Source organism: Vidua macroura, chromosome 4 (genome assembly GCF_024509145.1).
Source record: "Vidua macroura isolate BioBank_ID:100142 chromosome 4, ASM2450914v1, whole genome shotgun sequence".
NCBI lineage: Eukaryota > Metazoa > Chordata > Aves > Passeriformes > Viduidae > Vidua > Vidua macroura.
The window spans coordinates 48,730,790-48,744,870 of NC_071574.1; the positions used below are offsets into that span (position 1 = coordinate 48,730,790).

Below are 14,081 nucleotides of genomic sequence, written 5' to 3' on the forward strand. Positions count from 1 at the left end.
TTATATTTGTAATGCATAATGCAGCCTAAATAACTAACACCGGAGATGTTTACCAAAATTGGCTACTGACTAATAATATTTACATATACGTGCCCAGCAAGGCATGTTGGATTTATAAGGTGTTGTAGGAAAAAAAAAAACAAACATATGTAGCCTCAAACCAACTTAAAAACTCCCATAATAATGAAACTCATACTCAGGCCAAAAGGCTACTTCCTTCAGGATCAGTTTTAGGGTGGAAACTTTTATGACTTGGTGTATTAGACTTTGTGTGAACCACTTCCTTTTTTGTCAATTTTTCGGTCTTCATTGTTTTTCTTACCAGCTTGCTCTTTTTTCTCTGCCTATGATTTTCTAATAATCAGAGGAATATTAAATGTGAACAATGTGATTTAAGAAAAGTGTCTTTCATTTCCCTCAAAATTACCTGTGCTCCAGCCTGTTGGCACATTCAGGGAACTCTTATTTCTGTTCATTTTGAATGGCTTCACACACCTTTTATTTCTTTACCTAGGACTCAATTCTAGACAACTGTGCATTTTTCAGCTTTTATTCTGGGATAGAATCTGAATGATGAATAGTGGTGAAAATAAGCAGGAATCCTGAGGATTTTGGTTTAACTAAGGCAAGTTTGCCAGTGGTATATATTTGTCACAGCTCCTCATATGCTGCTAATCTTACGTTGCTAGGAGGATCATCAGCATGTATGAATGTCTCTTTTTATACATTAGAGAAAAGCCAAACTGAATGTATGGGAGAAGCTGTAGCTTAATAGATTGCTTTTCTTTATTGTTTTCAAAAAGTCTAGCTGATAGTGAAGAGAATGGAGACAAATGAACAATTTGCCATACTGCTGGTTTGCATTAAAGCAGAGCTATTTTTCTGTAAAGCTGGAAGGATACATGGGAAGTGTTAAAAATCTCTACTTGCTATCCACCTGCTAGATTTTGTTAGTCATGCAATTTATGGCTAGTTGCATGAAGAAGCAACCTTCTGAGCCTCTAGAGATTTCTCAAGTGAAAATGTTTGCAGACCAACAGTAATAATGCTTTACTTTTTAATTACATTGCAATTATGGTGTAAGATTTAAAATTTATTTGTCTCAGTCAATCAAAATGAACACATAACTTCTTCCATCAGTGGTTTACCCTTTTCCTTTATTATTCCATTTGTTAATAACATATTAGACTGGAAAAACTTTCAGGACATACTCTTTTTTTTTTTCCTTACTTACTGGAGAGGCATTAGTGCTGTTTAAAATACAGTGTTGATTGACTTTCATACTAGTTTATTTTGAGAGACCAGGCTAAATGTGTGTTTGATCATGAATGTACTGAGAGAGCAGCCTGTTTAATGTTGGTGTGTCCCCCAAAATAATGGCAACTAGTGAGATTTAAGAAAGTAGGCAGGACAAAGTACCAGGGTGTTGTCACTGCTGGCTTCCCATATTTAAGTCTGGATTTCAACTAATACTAAAATTCTTGTGATACATCTCTGAAGCTGAGAGTGGAGACAATGGAAGGTCAAAACAATACATGAATGAATTTTTTAAAAATTTGTGTGTCCTAAATCTTGCAAATTGTTCTTCTTTTTATCTGCCTTATCACAAATTATAGGATACATATAATATCTAATCTCTGACAAGTCTTTTAACAGTGAAGAAGAGATGTTGTTTGTAGTTTAATACATAGTAGTAGTAGTTTAATAAATTGTGGTTAATAAGATCACAAGTGAGTGCCCTGTTCCCATGCTGCAATAGGCACTTACTTTATAGTGAAACTATTTTAAATGGCCAAAGATATTATTTACCACATAATTTTAAATGCTTTGGGGGGAGTTTTATTTGAAAAATAAGTAGCTCTTGTAATTCTGTGAGTTTTGATAGATGCTGTTTAATTTAAATTGTTGACAAAATATTTTACCTTGTTTCTCACAGATGCATACACAACTTCAGAAGTGACATACATTTGGACTTATAATGCTTCAGATTCAGTGCAAGTGGCACCAGATGGCTCAAGACTGAATCAGTATGATCTTTTAGGCCAAACAATTGGAAAAGAGACAGTTAAGTCAAGCACAGGTTAGTAAAATATTTTTTAGAATATTTTGGAGAAAAGGGCAGTTACTGGCTGCGAAAACTATATTCCAGGTGGTGTTAAAGGCTTCTGAAAAAGAATGTTGCAAAATGTGATCTATTAGGCATGTAGTGTACAAGTTACACAAAACAGCACTTCACTGATTCTTTCAAATTATAATTAAATGGTAATAGCAGAGGTGAACTTGCCCTCAGTAACTGTTTTTTAAAATGCTACCTGGAGCTTCATGTTTAATCCTAACATTTGTAATGCAGGGTTGGGATATTTGTTAAATTTCATATTGTAAATGACAGATTTTGTCTATTAAATGGTAAAGCAGACCATTTCAACCAGATTTCAACCATGTTTCTCTTCCATCATGTTTTTGACATTAAACACTGGGCTATTCTGCTAGACTCTAGACTGTTTTCCTGCACGTGCTGGGCTGTGGTGAACACCAAAACTGCTTTTTAACTGTGATTAAGTTCTCAGAGAGGTGTTGTGTGAATGCAGAGAGTTGCTTATAAGCAGAAGCCTTCAAGGCTGAAGTACATCCAAGAATTCCTGGAAGTTCCTTAACACTCATCTTTCATGGAACACAGTGGGAATAAGAAGTAGCTCTACTCAGAATCTTTCTTATACTCTATAGGATGCTTTCTATTACAAAATACCTTTGGTACAATATGACCCTAGAACATTTGTTTCACATAAATATAGCAAACCTTCTCTTATCAATGAAATGGATTTTTTTTTAAGATGATAACCTTTAGTTTCATTGTATTTTGTTTGTTTGTGGCACCTAGGTGAATATACAGTAATGACGGCTCATTTTCACTTGAAGAGAAAAATTGGTTATTTTGTCATTCAGACTTACCTCCCCTGTATCATGACTGTCATTCTGTCTCAAGTGTCATTCTGGCTGAACAGAGAATCTGTACCTGCCAGGACAGTCTTTGGTGAGTATACTGAGTAGTGTTAGCTCTGTTTGCAATAGCTGAAGATGCTAGGAAGTGCTTCTGAAGTAAAGGGCTTTTTCATTCAAGTTAAAGTGCTTGTAGAATGTGATATGATTTCTAGTCCAAGCAGCTTTCAACTGCAGCTTATACATCTCCTGAGAATCCCAAAGGTTTTGGAAATTAGTACATGCAAGCCAACTGTTCTCATATCCTTGACTCTTTTAAGAGGAAAAAATAAATCACAGAATAGAAAAAGATTATAATGTTTCTATTTAAAAAGTAAATTTAGTAAATTTAGATGATTTTCTGAAATATTTTATATATAATACTTACCTTGGTATTATCCAAGTATTCTGGTACTTGGTAGATAAGCAAATTTCCAAATTTATTTGTAAATTAGGGAGATTAAACTTGATTTTGTTGAATTATTTGTGTTAAAATTTCAAGCTGAAGTTCTTTTAAAGAAATCCTACTCTGGGGTTTTGGGCAACACTTTTTTGCTAATTCATATTGGAGATTACTGTGAGGCAGCAGACAGGTTCAGCAGAGCAATAAAATGGTGTTTCTCAAAGTGAAAAAATGTCTTTTTATTTGCAAAGCAAATTAATTTAGTTTTTTTACTTTTAAAGAAAAAGAGATTAGCACAATAAAATTATTGTCTGTGTGGAATCAGCCATCAAAAATGCTGCATAAAATTGTATGCTTAGTCATCAGGAAATACCACGTACTCTTCAAAAAATAGGCCAAACTCAAATGCATATTAAATATGATGCACAACAAAGCATTTACTGTCTCTCCTGGTAGAGAACATGCCACACAAAGCACTGTGAAAATTGCAGGTTTGAATATGAGCCTTATAGAAGTCAGATGAAATGGGTCAATGGTTTCAGTGGGACCAGAATTCTACCATGGTTTTCCAGGCAGCTATCAGGCAGATTCTTTGTCTTTCTTCAAAATCTTCTGAATTTATCCATTTTTTGATTATGAAAATGTATAGTCCTGTTTTCCAGCCTTGCAAGTACACTGTCAAATCCTTCTGTATCTCTGTCTTTGCCCTTTTCTGTATCCACTCCAATACATATGGGACAGTGTGACTGGATTCTCCAAAAAGAGTCTCACATCTGCTCTTCCTAAAATGCACTTTCTGTTGCTGTGTCACTGTTACCAATGTACTCCACCCATAACAAGGCCCTGGGATAATTTTCCTGCAATGTGTCCCTTCCTGCACACCTCTTTCTTGTTCTTGATTTATTTTCTGTTTAATTTTTATTTTCTTTAGAAATAAGTATCTGCATGGCAGCCTGTTGCTCCTGCTGCTTTGCTCTCCTGGGGTTTAATATAACATGGATAATGAAGTGTCCTGCTTCAGGATGTCTTGAGGGAAGTGCATAGGAGGACCACAAGAACAGAATCACACCACTCAGTGACACCAACCTGAAGTCTGTTTACTAAGAATGATGTGTTTATTGCAGACATAGCAGTTTTGTGCTAATATGTTGTTCCTGCACACAGACATGCACCCTGTATGCCACTAAGGACTCTGTCCCCTCCAGGAACCCTTAACCCAGGGAAACAAGACACATCCAGGCTCTGCCTGTTGGAGAAACCTTAGCCCTAGCATGCAGCATTTGCTCCTCAAGCTTAGCCTTTTTCATTGGGTTGGGTTGGATTTTCCCTGAGGAGCTATTTCATAACATTCTTTTACACTCTAGATGAGATTGCCTGCATAAGCTGCCAATAGGCTCTCTAAATACACAGCCTCAAGTGGATCTCCCAGGCTTTCTCCATAGCTACTGGCAGCAGTTGTCACAGGGATTTCTGATACCCCCTGGTCTCTTGCCTGAATGTGTTACAAAAATGTGCAGTTAGAGTTTCATAACAAAGTTCGTCTATAGCTCTTTAGTGGTTTTTGCGTGTACTGAAATATTCTCGTCAGCTGGAGCTGGGCTGGTACACTCAAGGATTCATCTGGGTGTTACTTTGAAGTAGACTCCATCCAGTGACAAAAGAAGCCCATGCTACAGTTACATTAATGAAACAAGCTATATTCAGCAGAGAATATAAAAATTGTAGGGGGTATTCCTTTACACTTTTATTGATCATACTTATTTTTAGTTTTTATATGGAGCAGTCACTTGTTAGATACCCATCTTTGCATTGTATATTAAATATATCAATTTTAAAATAAAATTAAACAGAAGTTATGGGTTTGACAAAGTGTTTTTGAAAATCAATGAGAAATTTATTTGAATGACCTTCTTGAGTGCTAAGGACCAACTGCTGGAATACTGTTCCTTTCAAAGACATAACTTCCAGTTATTCAAAGCACCACTTAGCATGTATTATTTCATGGGTGAAAGAAGTTACTTTTCTTTTCCCTTTCTATTCTTTTGCAATGTGGTTTCAAGTTCTAGGCTAACATTATTGGTATAATGAAGCTTATTTTATAGTTGAGCTCTTTAATCCCTTTTCTTTATGGCATCTACTTAATTTTACTATATTGCTTCAACTTTGCTTTAAATATTTGGAAAAAGAAAATTTCGTCATCGTTGATTAAATAAGTCTTGAATGTGCTTTCTCTAGCAGATAAATCTGATTGCATTGTTAATGAAAGAGAATAAGACTGGCTCATAATGCCTTCATTTAGTGCAAGATTACAATCTGTTTAATTTAGTAATGTGTTTATTGTTATGCATTTAGTGTCAACAGTATTAGCAAAACTAATCTTGTGCAGCTTATTGAATTCTTCCTTCATTTTTAATGGGTCATAGCATTTAGAAGCATCACGTGTTTGAATAGCAGCATTAGATGCAGGTGACAGAAAATCAGAAATTAGTTTTCTTAGTGCTACAGTTATCTATGTTTTAACTCACATGGAGTATCAATGTGAATGATAAAATAGATGTAGTTAGGTATATAATATTTGTTAACTGAAGCAGGAAAGAACAAAAATTAGTCTTATTGTTTATTATATTTAAATTCACAGAGCTATGTTCTTTTGTCAGTTCACTGTGATAATTTTATTGTTACTCTGTGTTCCTGTGTCTGTTTTAACTTGTTCATTATGTGGGTCTTTTCCATGGGGTGCAGTCCTTCAGGAACAGAGTGCTCCAGCATGGGTCCCCTGTGGAGCCACAGGTCCTGCTGGAAGCCTGCTCCAGCACAGGTTTTCCATAGTGTCACAGCCTCCTCTAAGCATTCACCTGTTCTCTTGTGGGGTCCTCTGTGGGCTGGACCTCTTTGTGGGCTGCAGGGGCACAACTGCTTCCCCATGGCTTTTACCACAGGCTGCAGGGGGATCTCTTCTCTGGTGCCTGGAGCACCTCCTCCCTCTCCCTCTCCACTGACCTGAGTGTCTGCAGAGGTGTTTCTGTCACATATTCTCACTTGTTTTCTCTACCTGCAGTTGCTTCTGCTCAATATAATTTTTTCTCCATCTTAAATATGTCATCCCAGAGGCATTGCCAGTGCTGCCCTTGGCGCTTGGCCTTGGCCAGCAGTGGTGGGTCCCTCTTGGAGCTGGCTGGCTTTGGATCTCTCAGGCATGGGGGAAGCTCCTGGAACTTCTCAACTGGAGAAGCCACTGCTGCAGCCCTCCACTACCAAAACCTTGCCATGCAAACGCAAAGCAACTTTTTAATTGTGACACTAGGAACCCAAGAAAAGTTTTGATTTGTTCTCTGGTTAATTTTACATGGGAATTGAAAAATAGAGACCTGTCCTTTTGAACAATTCTATAAATACAAAGTACATTTTCCCATTTAATTGAAAAAAAATCTCGGTTTTCTTTATTCTTCTCTCCTTCCGCACGCTGCAGATTATCTTTTGTGCCTTTAGAGATATCCCACCACTCATATTTCTGCTTATAATTTCTTAATTGGGAGTTTCTAAATAGATGTGATGAAAATATGTAAACTTAAAAAATGTAAAGATAAATATAGATATAATTATATAGTGATAGGCAGTGGGTAGTGAAAAACTAGCCCTGAGTAAGAGACTGAGCTGGCTGCAAACAAAACAATATCTCTCCTCAACTTAGTTGGGTGTGAAGACATTAGTTCATATTCCAGGGGTGGCATAATTGCATGCAACTTTTCTTGGAGTTGGGGTAAATAGCACTTGCTATTTGCCTTTGGGAATAAGCTTGTGTGTTGCTCAATGGGAAATTGTGTTCCATTGCTTAGGATTGATACAGTGAAGCAGCATGGTACAGACTTTACCATATGGATACGTAGCTTACCCAACTGATTGAATTCAACTTTTCTGAAAATAGATTTTGTTATGGTTCTTGTCTCCCAAGCTATTTAAAAATGCTGGTTTATGTTGTTCTTTTAGTGAAAAGGGTAGACAGAGTGCTTGAGCTATTTTCTATAATCTTTCTCTCAATGGTTGTTCAGATTTACCTGCTGGTGTTTGAGGAAAATCCTGGTACACTCCTTTTGTAATGCATTCTCTGCTAACACATATACATTGAGTAAATAAAAGCAAACAACATAGCCTGTAGCAAAATGTTATGGTGCAGTGCTTTAATATCATGCAACATACAGAATTTTTAAACTTTTGTTTACACTTCTATCCATTTGGTCTTGGAGTGATAAAATGAAGTGGTAATCTGTATCTCTGAAATGGTCAACAATCTTTTCTTTCTGCTGTTATTTGTATTTATGAATCTCTTTGGGTTTTGGACCAGGTTGGGATATCTAATTACCAAAACAGATTTGCAATTGCTGTTAAAAAATATATAACAATGAAATTAATTTTCCAAATTAAAAAAAAAAAAAAGTGATTTATCAATCCTTTTGTGATATGTTCTTCAACCATTATGTGTAACTAATAAATGTGGGCATAAAGCAGTCATCTTGACAGATTTTAAGTTTAATATTTATGTGTTATCTCCTCCAGTTTCCACTCTCTGTTTCTAGTTAGACATTTCTAGTTTTTCAGGTTACCTCCTCTGCTGTTATAAGCATACCAGAGCTGGTATTTTCTAGAGATATAAGTTTAGTGCTGGTGAAAAGTGTTGAATTTGCAGCTCTGGAGATGAATTTTCTCTCTCCAGTAAGCAAATCCCATTTCAAAAGCAGCACCATTAAAAAAAATCCCAGGCAATCAAATAGCTCCAGTCTTGGCTATAATGGATAAATCTGTAGTGATAGAAGATATTTAGATTTGTAGGCATGCACTGATGAGAACAAATCTTGTCAGGATGTTTACTGTTAAGTAAAAAATGCTTGGTCTTTGGAGAAAGAAGGCGGTTGGATGGTTTATTTTTGGATCTTTTTCAAAGAGAAACCAATGACTGCTCATGGTCTCTTACAAAATAATACGTGACTGTTTGTCTGGCATCAATTATCAATTCAGTTGCCACATCTGCTGGGTGCTGGGCTATAGAAGAGAGTTCTTGCCCTGTATGCAAACCGTTTTTTCTACATCATAGTGAGATATCATGCAGTCTTTACATAGCCTTTAAAATGTTTTTCTGACCACTTCATTGTAGGGGCTACAATCTACTCGCTGTTTTTTACACCAATTTTAGACCACTAGTGTTATGAAATAGATGAGCAATGAGGAACAGTTTTATTCTGATCAGTGTATGGGTTTTGTGGGGTTTTAAGTTAAATCTTTGTGAAATAGATGAGTTTTGTTTTTACAAGTTGACCATGTTTTTCCACATTAATAACTTCTCAGTCGTCTCAGGTTTAGCAGTGGCAAGGAGGCAGGTTATTTCCATTCAGTCCTTTTTCATAAAGAAGACTTGATAAAACTGATTTTTCAAATTAACTATAATGTGCAAAATCATCTGTCTTTTCTCTGAAGAATAATAGCAATCTAAAAGGACTAGAGAATCCTAAACTGACAGATAATACAGATTAAATTTTCTGTCCAATTTTTTACCATTCACTTCAGGTTAAATGACTATGGTTGCTTGAACATCGCTGAGTTTATAGAGTGAAGGAATAAATGAAAGTATGTTGGCAATGGTCTGACAGTATGCTGCTTGATTAGCATTTGGGTCACAAAGTGGTGTAACTTGCTGAACTTTTTAGAGAAATTGTCAAGCGGTAGCATGTGGTAACAAGATATAAATTCACAATGTTTTAACTGGGACTAGGAAAGGTCAGCAGTAAATCTTCAATCAGATTTCTGAAGAAGTCAATGTGGTTTCCAGAAGATTAATTTACTCTATAAAGTGGGATTTAAACTGAAGAGTACCTTAGCAACTGTATATATTTACATGTGGATAAGGTCACCTTATATTCACTTATCTGCAGCTCAGGACCAGTGTTAAAATTTACATGTGATAATTTTAAATGTAAGATAGGCTGTCTTTTCCCTGAGGTTCTGAAAATAATTAAGCCATATGTTCTGTAAGCGTTAGGAAAAACGAAGTTCTTTACCAAATATATTTTGTCTACAGATTTTCATACGATACCATATGATAGCTGCTTCCTTTTCATTGTATAGGCTAGTAGATGTTAACAGTGTCATGGCTGATTCCAGGCCAAATCCACTTCTCCAAGTTAATATATGGAGGCTGAAAAACAGCAATTAGAGATTTATGTTTGCTGAGGTGTCTCAATACTGTGTGACTCAGCAGGATGCTTCTGAGCGTTGTTTTCCCTGCTGCACAGACCTTTGAATGCACTGAGGCTGAGTCCACTTAGCTTTGCTCTGTCACCCTTTGTGGCACCTTGAGAGATGGAGAATCTTTACTGGAGGGATGAAAATTGTGAAGTCTGAGGAGGTCTCAGTAGATGCAATTGCTGCCTCTCTTCTCTTTCACACAGTGGTTAAAATTGCTTCTTCTCTTGTAGCAGAAGGAAAATCAGAGCCATGTTGATCCTCCAGAACCCAGGTGACAGATTGCTGACAGCAGAAGGTCTGGCTTAGGGAGAGTGACTTTACTTTCTCTTGGGAAGCCTCCTACACCAATTTTATGAGTGTGTATTTGTTGAAGCTGTGATGTGCTGTTACTAATATTTCTGCCATGGCATCTCCTTTGCCTGTCATAGTAAAGTGTAGGTTTGCTGATCTGTGCTGAGTATATCACTTTGTGTTGCCTTTAATTCTGCAGACGTACTTAATGGTGTGCCACAAAGGGAATAGTTTCGTTTGTCTAAGTGTGATTCAGCCTGAGGTGGGAGAACTGATTTACTTAAGGAATGGAGGCTGTATTTATGGCTGTGGATTTCTGCTTGCTAAATCTGACTCAGATAAAAGTTCTTCTCTTCCTTTCCTGCAACGTATCTTCTTCCTGATCCTTTTGGGAGGGATTTTTTTTTTTGTTTTGTTTTTACTAGGTGCTCATTATGTAAAAAGTACTGCAAAGTTCTTTTAATAACTGCCACAGTGAATGCACAGCCTTCCTGTATCACCAACTCTTGTTTTCTGACACGTAATACAGTTACAATAATCTGTCATTTCAAATCAGTGCTGTTCTGGAATACGATCCATATTACCTGAATGAGAATTTACCCTGTTTATGTCTTCGAGTATGTCACTGACTGGTTATAAGACAGCAACTGTAAAAAAAAAACAAAAAACAAATTCTCATAACAAAAGTCTATTAGTGTGGTAATTTCAGTAAATATGGATGCCAAACTTGCAGTCATTGCAGAGAAGCCAGCTACCAAACATTAACCTATTAATCATTATTAATCTAATGTCGTTAAATATTATGAATCTGTGAAGAAATAATTAATTTTGTCCCTTACAATAACCTATCCTGCCCTGATAGGTTTAAAAAAAAAATCATTTTCTGTAAGTAAAATCATCAGCTCATAAAAAAGGGAAGTTTAGACAAGAAATTGAACTGAAATTACTTCAAAGGAAAATCCAGATACAACATTTAATACAATTCTAGTAATGTTTGTCACCAATTTAGAAAAAGAATTTTCATTGTGTTTCGAAAGCATAACATAATAGGTTTTGTTTTATTTTTGCTAACATTCAAAATCGAAGTGAAATTGTTGATGTTCTGGTTTTGTGTCCCCTTGCAGGAGTAACAACTGTCTTGACAATGACAACACTAAGCATCAGTGCTCGGAATTCACTCCCCAAAGTAGCATATGCAACAGCTATGGATTGGTTTATTGCTGTTTGTTATGCATTTGTATTCTCTGCATTAATTGAATTTGCAACTGTGAATTATTTCACAAAACGAGGATGGGCCTGGGATGGAAAAAGTGTAGTGAATGATAAGGTAAGTCTTAAGGAAATAGTCCTATTTCCAGTCAATTACCTGAACCAGCTCTAATATATTGCTATGATATTTTGCTATTAAAAAAAAAAAAAGATGCTTTAAATCAAAAGAATGTAGATGTATTTTCTGTCCTGAACAGGAATATATCTGCCCTTACGTAGCTAATCTCATTTGGTCTCACTAATCCAGATTTAGTTATCAATAACATTATTTTTGTCTTGCTTTTTTGACTCCTCAGATACAACTATTTATCTGGTTATTCATAAAATTTAATCCAGATTATATTGGTTGATCACTTTTTATATTTTTAAATTCAATGTAATTGGAAATAAGAAAAAAATACAGAAATAGATAATGTATATTAATTTTCATGGTATGTAAGGTTTAGAAAAACAAATGAATATCCATATATGTAAGTACTATGAATAACAAAATCTAGAACTTCTGAACATTTCCAGTATTCTGAAACTTATTCCTAATGATAGCTAGACATTAATTTTAAAACCACTTTAGATAGCAGATGTACAAAGTTCTTCACCTATGATGCATTGATGCTGTGAGTACACGGAAACACGGGTATGCCTTAATTTTCTGGTCTTTATAAGTGGTGTAGCCATGGTGGAGTAAAGAAATTTTAACCTGATAGAATTTCTCATTTCACAAACAGGATGAGCTAGTGACACACCTAAATTTGTGTATTTGCAGTTTAGAATTGTAATAACACAGAACAATTATTAAAGTTCACTCATTTTGACTGACTTAATGTATTTTATCCTTTTTTCATATCTCAGTCCTTTTTACCAATGAAAACAGATTTCTTCTGAAAAATACACAGATTTTTGTGATCCTTCTTAAAATAGGATAGAATTTTATTTGCTTCTTAAATGATTATAGTTAATGTGAAGCAGGTTTCATTAACTGATTTGTCATAATTTTGAATTCATAAAGAAGCAAAATGTTCAGTTAATAGCAAAGGAGAATTAGAAGAAATGTTCATTCTTCACAATTCCCTGTGACTTCTGGAATGGCATGAGCTGTCCTTAACTTCAGGATCTGTTACCTCCCACTAGAGGTAAATCAGGGCAAGTTTATCAGCATGCCATGAGTGAAGCTTTTCAGACTGGCACATTGCCCTGTGTGCCAGTTATTGCCATTATTACAATAATGGCAATTCTAATTTTAATAATGTAGCGAGCCCGTATAAACACTCTGATCATCCTCTGGTTATTCCTATAAAGTACAACTGTGTTGTCTCATGATCTTAGGAGTGGCAACTGTTTAACAGCTAGGCAGCATTCCTTCCCTAGGAGTGACAATTGCATCCATTATGTTCTAAGATTTATATACCATCCATGTGTCCAGTTCTCTTCTTTCTTCAAAGTGACTTAACAAAAAGATAAGCTTTTAACATAGTCATAGTTTCTCATACAAAAATATGTTTCAGCTTTATTATACAGGTCTCGTTAATGGTATTACAGATACCTTTTAAAAACACACTAATTGTGTCTGAAAGGAAGGACTTATATATGAATTAAAGTGTTCCTCTCATAATTTGATTTGGTAATTTGCTCTTTTATTTTAGCTGAAGGCATCTGTACACCTAAAGCCAGGCTTACTCTTCACTAATTAAAATGAAGTATGTTTCCTCAGTGACAGTCATCTGTGTTCACATTATATGGAAATTCTTGTCTAGGTGCTGTTGACATTGAATTTGCCTCACAGGAAAGCAGGTGCAGGAAAAAGCTACATATTTGATCAACTATGTTTCACACTCCAGTCAATAAGGAACAATGCTGTATTCCCAAATGATTCCCAGATTCTTTTTTTATGTGACACCATCTCCTAAGACAAGGCATTTTAGGCACAACATCTAAACATGAAGATCTCAGCAAGATTTTTAGATGACCAAGATAAATATCAAATTGGATGCAATTTAAAACCAAAATTGCAAATGGAATAGATTCCTCCCAATGGAAGTAAAAAATATATGAAAAATGTCACAAGAATTCCCTTACTTGTGTAACTTCCATCAGATTAAAAATCAGAACAAACCAATACAATGACTAATGATTTCTTATAGGATCCATAAGTTAACTATTTTTTCATCTGCTTAATTCTGTATTTTGTGGAAGAGACAGACTAAATCTAATATTTATTTGCTTGTCTCTAAATTACATACATATATTTTAAATTACATTGTGTTATTGTATTGTTTTACATATAAATGATATATGTTATATTTATATATATGTAAATAATATATATTGCTTTCTGAGAAACTGCCTTCCATTCTTTCTTGTAGGTTATTAGAAATTCCTTAGTCTGAGATTGCTATAATGCATTGGATGAATTTACATCATTACAGTCTTTACAACATTACAGAAATAGCGTGTGAACCTATACACTGGTCAAGAACCCCAAGCCTGTATTCATTCTCTATACATCCCTGTGCCCATGTGTACACATGGATTTTCTAGTGAACTGCCCCTGGTTGAACTTTAGCCCTTTGAAAGATACATAATCCTATAACAACACAGAATTGATGAAGTTGGAATTGACCTCTGGAGATCATTAAATTTATCTCCCCCCGTGCAAGTAGGGTCAGCTAGGGATGGTTGCTCAGGGTCATTGTCTACATATTTTTAAAATATCTTTGAAGATGAAGATTCCACAACCTCTCTAGGTAACCTGTGCCAGTGCTAGGTCATGCTCATATGAAAAATTTGAGGTTTTTTAATACTTAAGTGGAATATTCTGTATTTCATTTTGTGCTCATTGCCTCTTGTCCTTCAACTGGATTTCACTGGGGAAAGTCTAATCTTTATTCTCAGATACTTACATACATTG

General features: G+C 35.4%; 1 protein-coding gene across 1 annotated transcript in view; it reads left to right on the plus strand.

Moving 5' to 3' along the window:
• GABRA2 (gamma-aminobutyric acid type A receptor subunit alpha2) overlaps nt 1–14,081 on the plus strand; it is a 57,265-nt gene that overhangs the window by 40,220 nt on the left and 2,964 nt on the right. Inside the window, exons 7-9 of the mRNA XM_053975775.1 lie at nt 1,937–2,080; nt 2,879–3,031; nt 11,032–11,234. Of these exons, the coding sequence (XP_053831750.1) occupies nt 1,937–2,080; nt 2,879–3,031; nt 11,032–11,234 (500 nt within the window). The remainder of the gene's footprint in view (nt 1–1,936; nt 2,081–2,878; nt 3,032–11,031; nt 11,235–14,081) is intronic.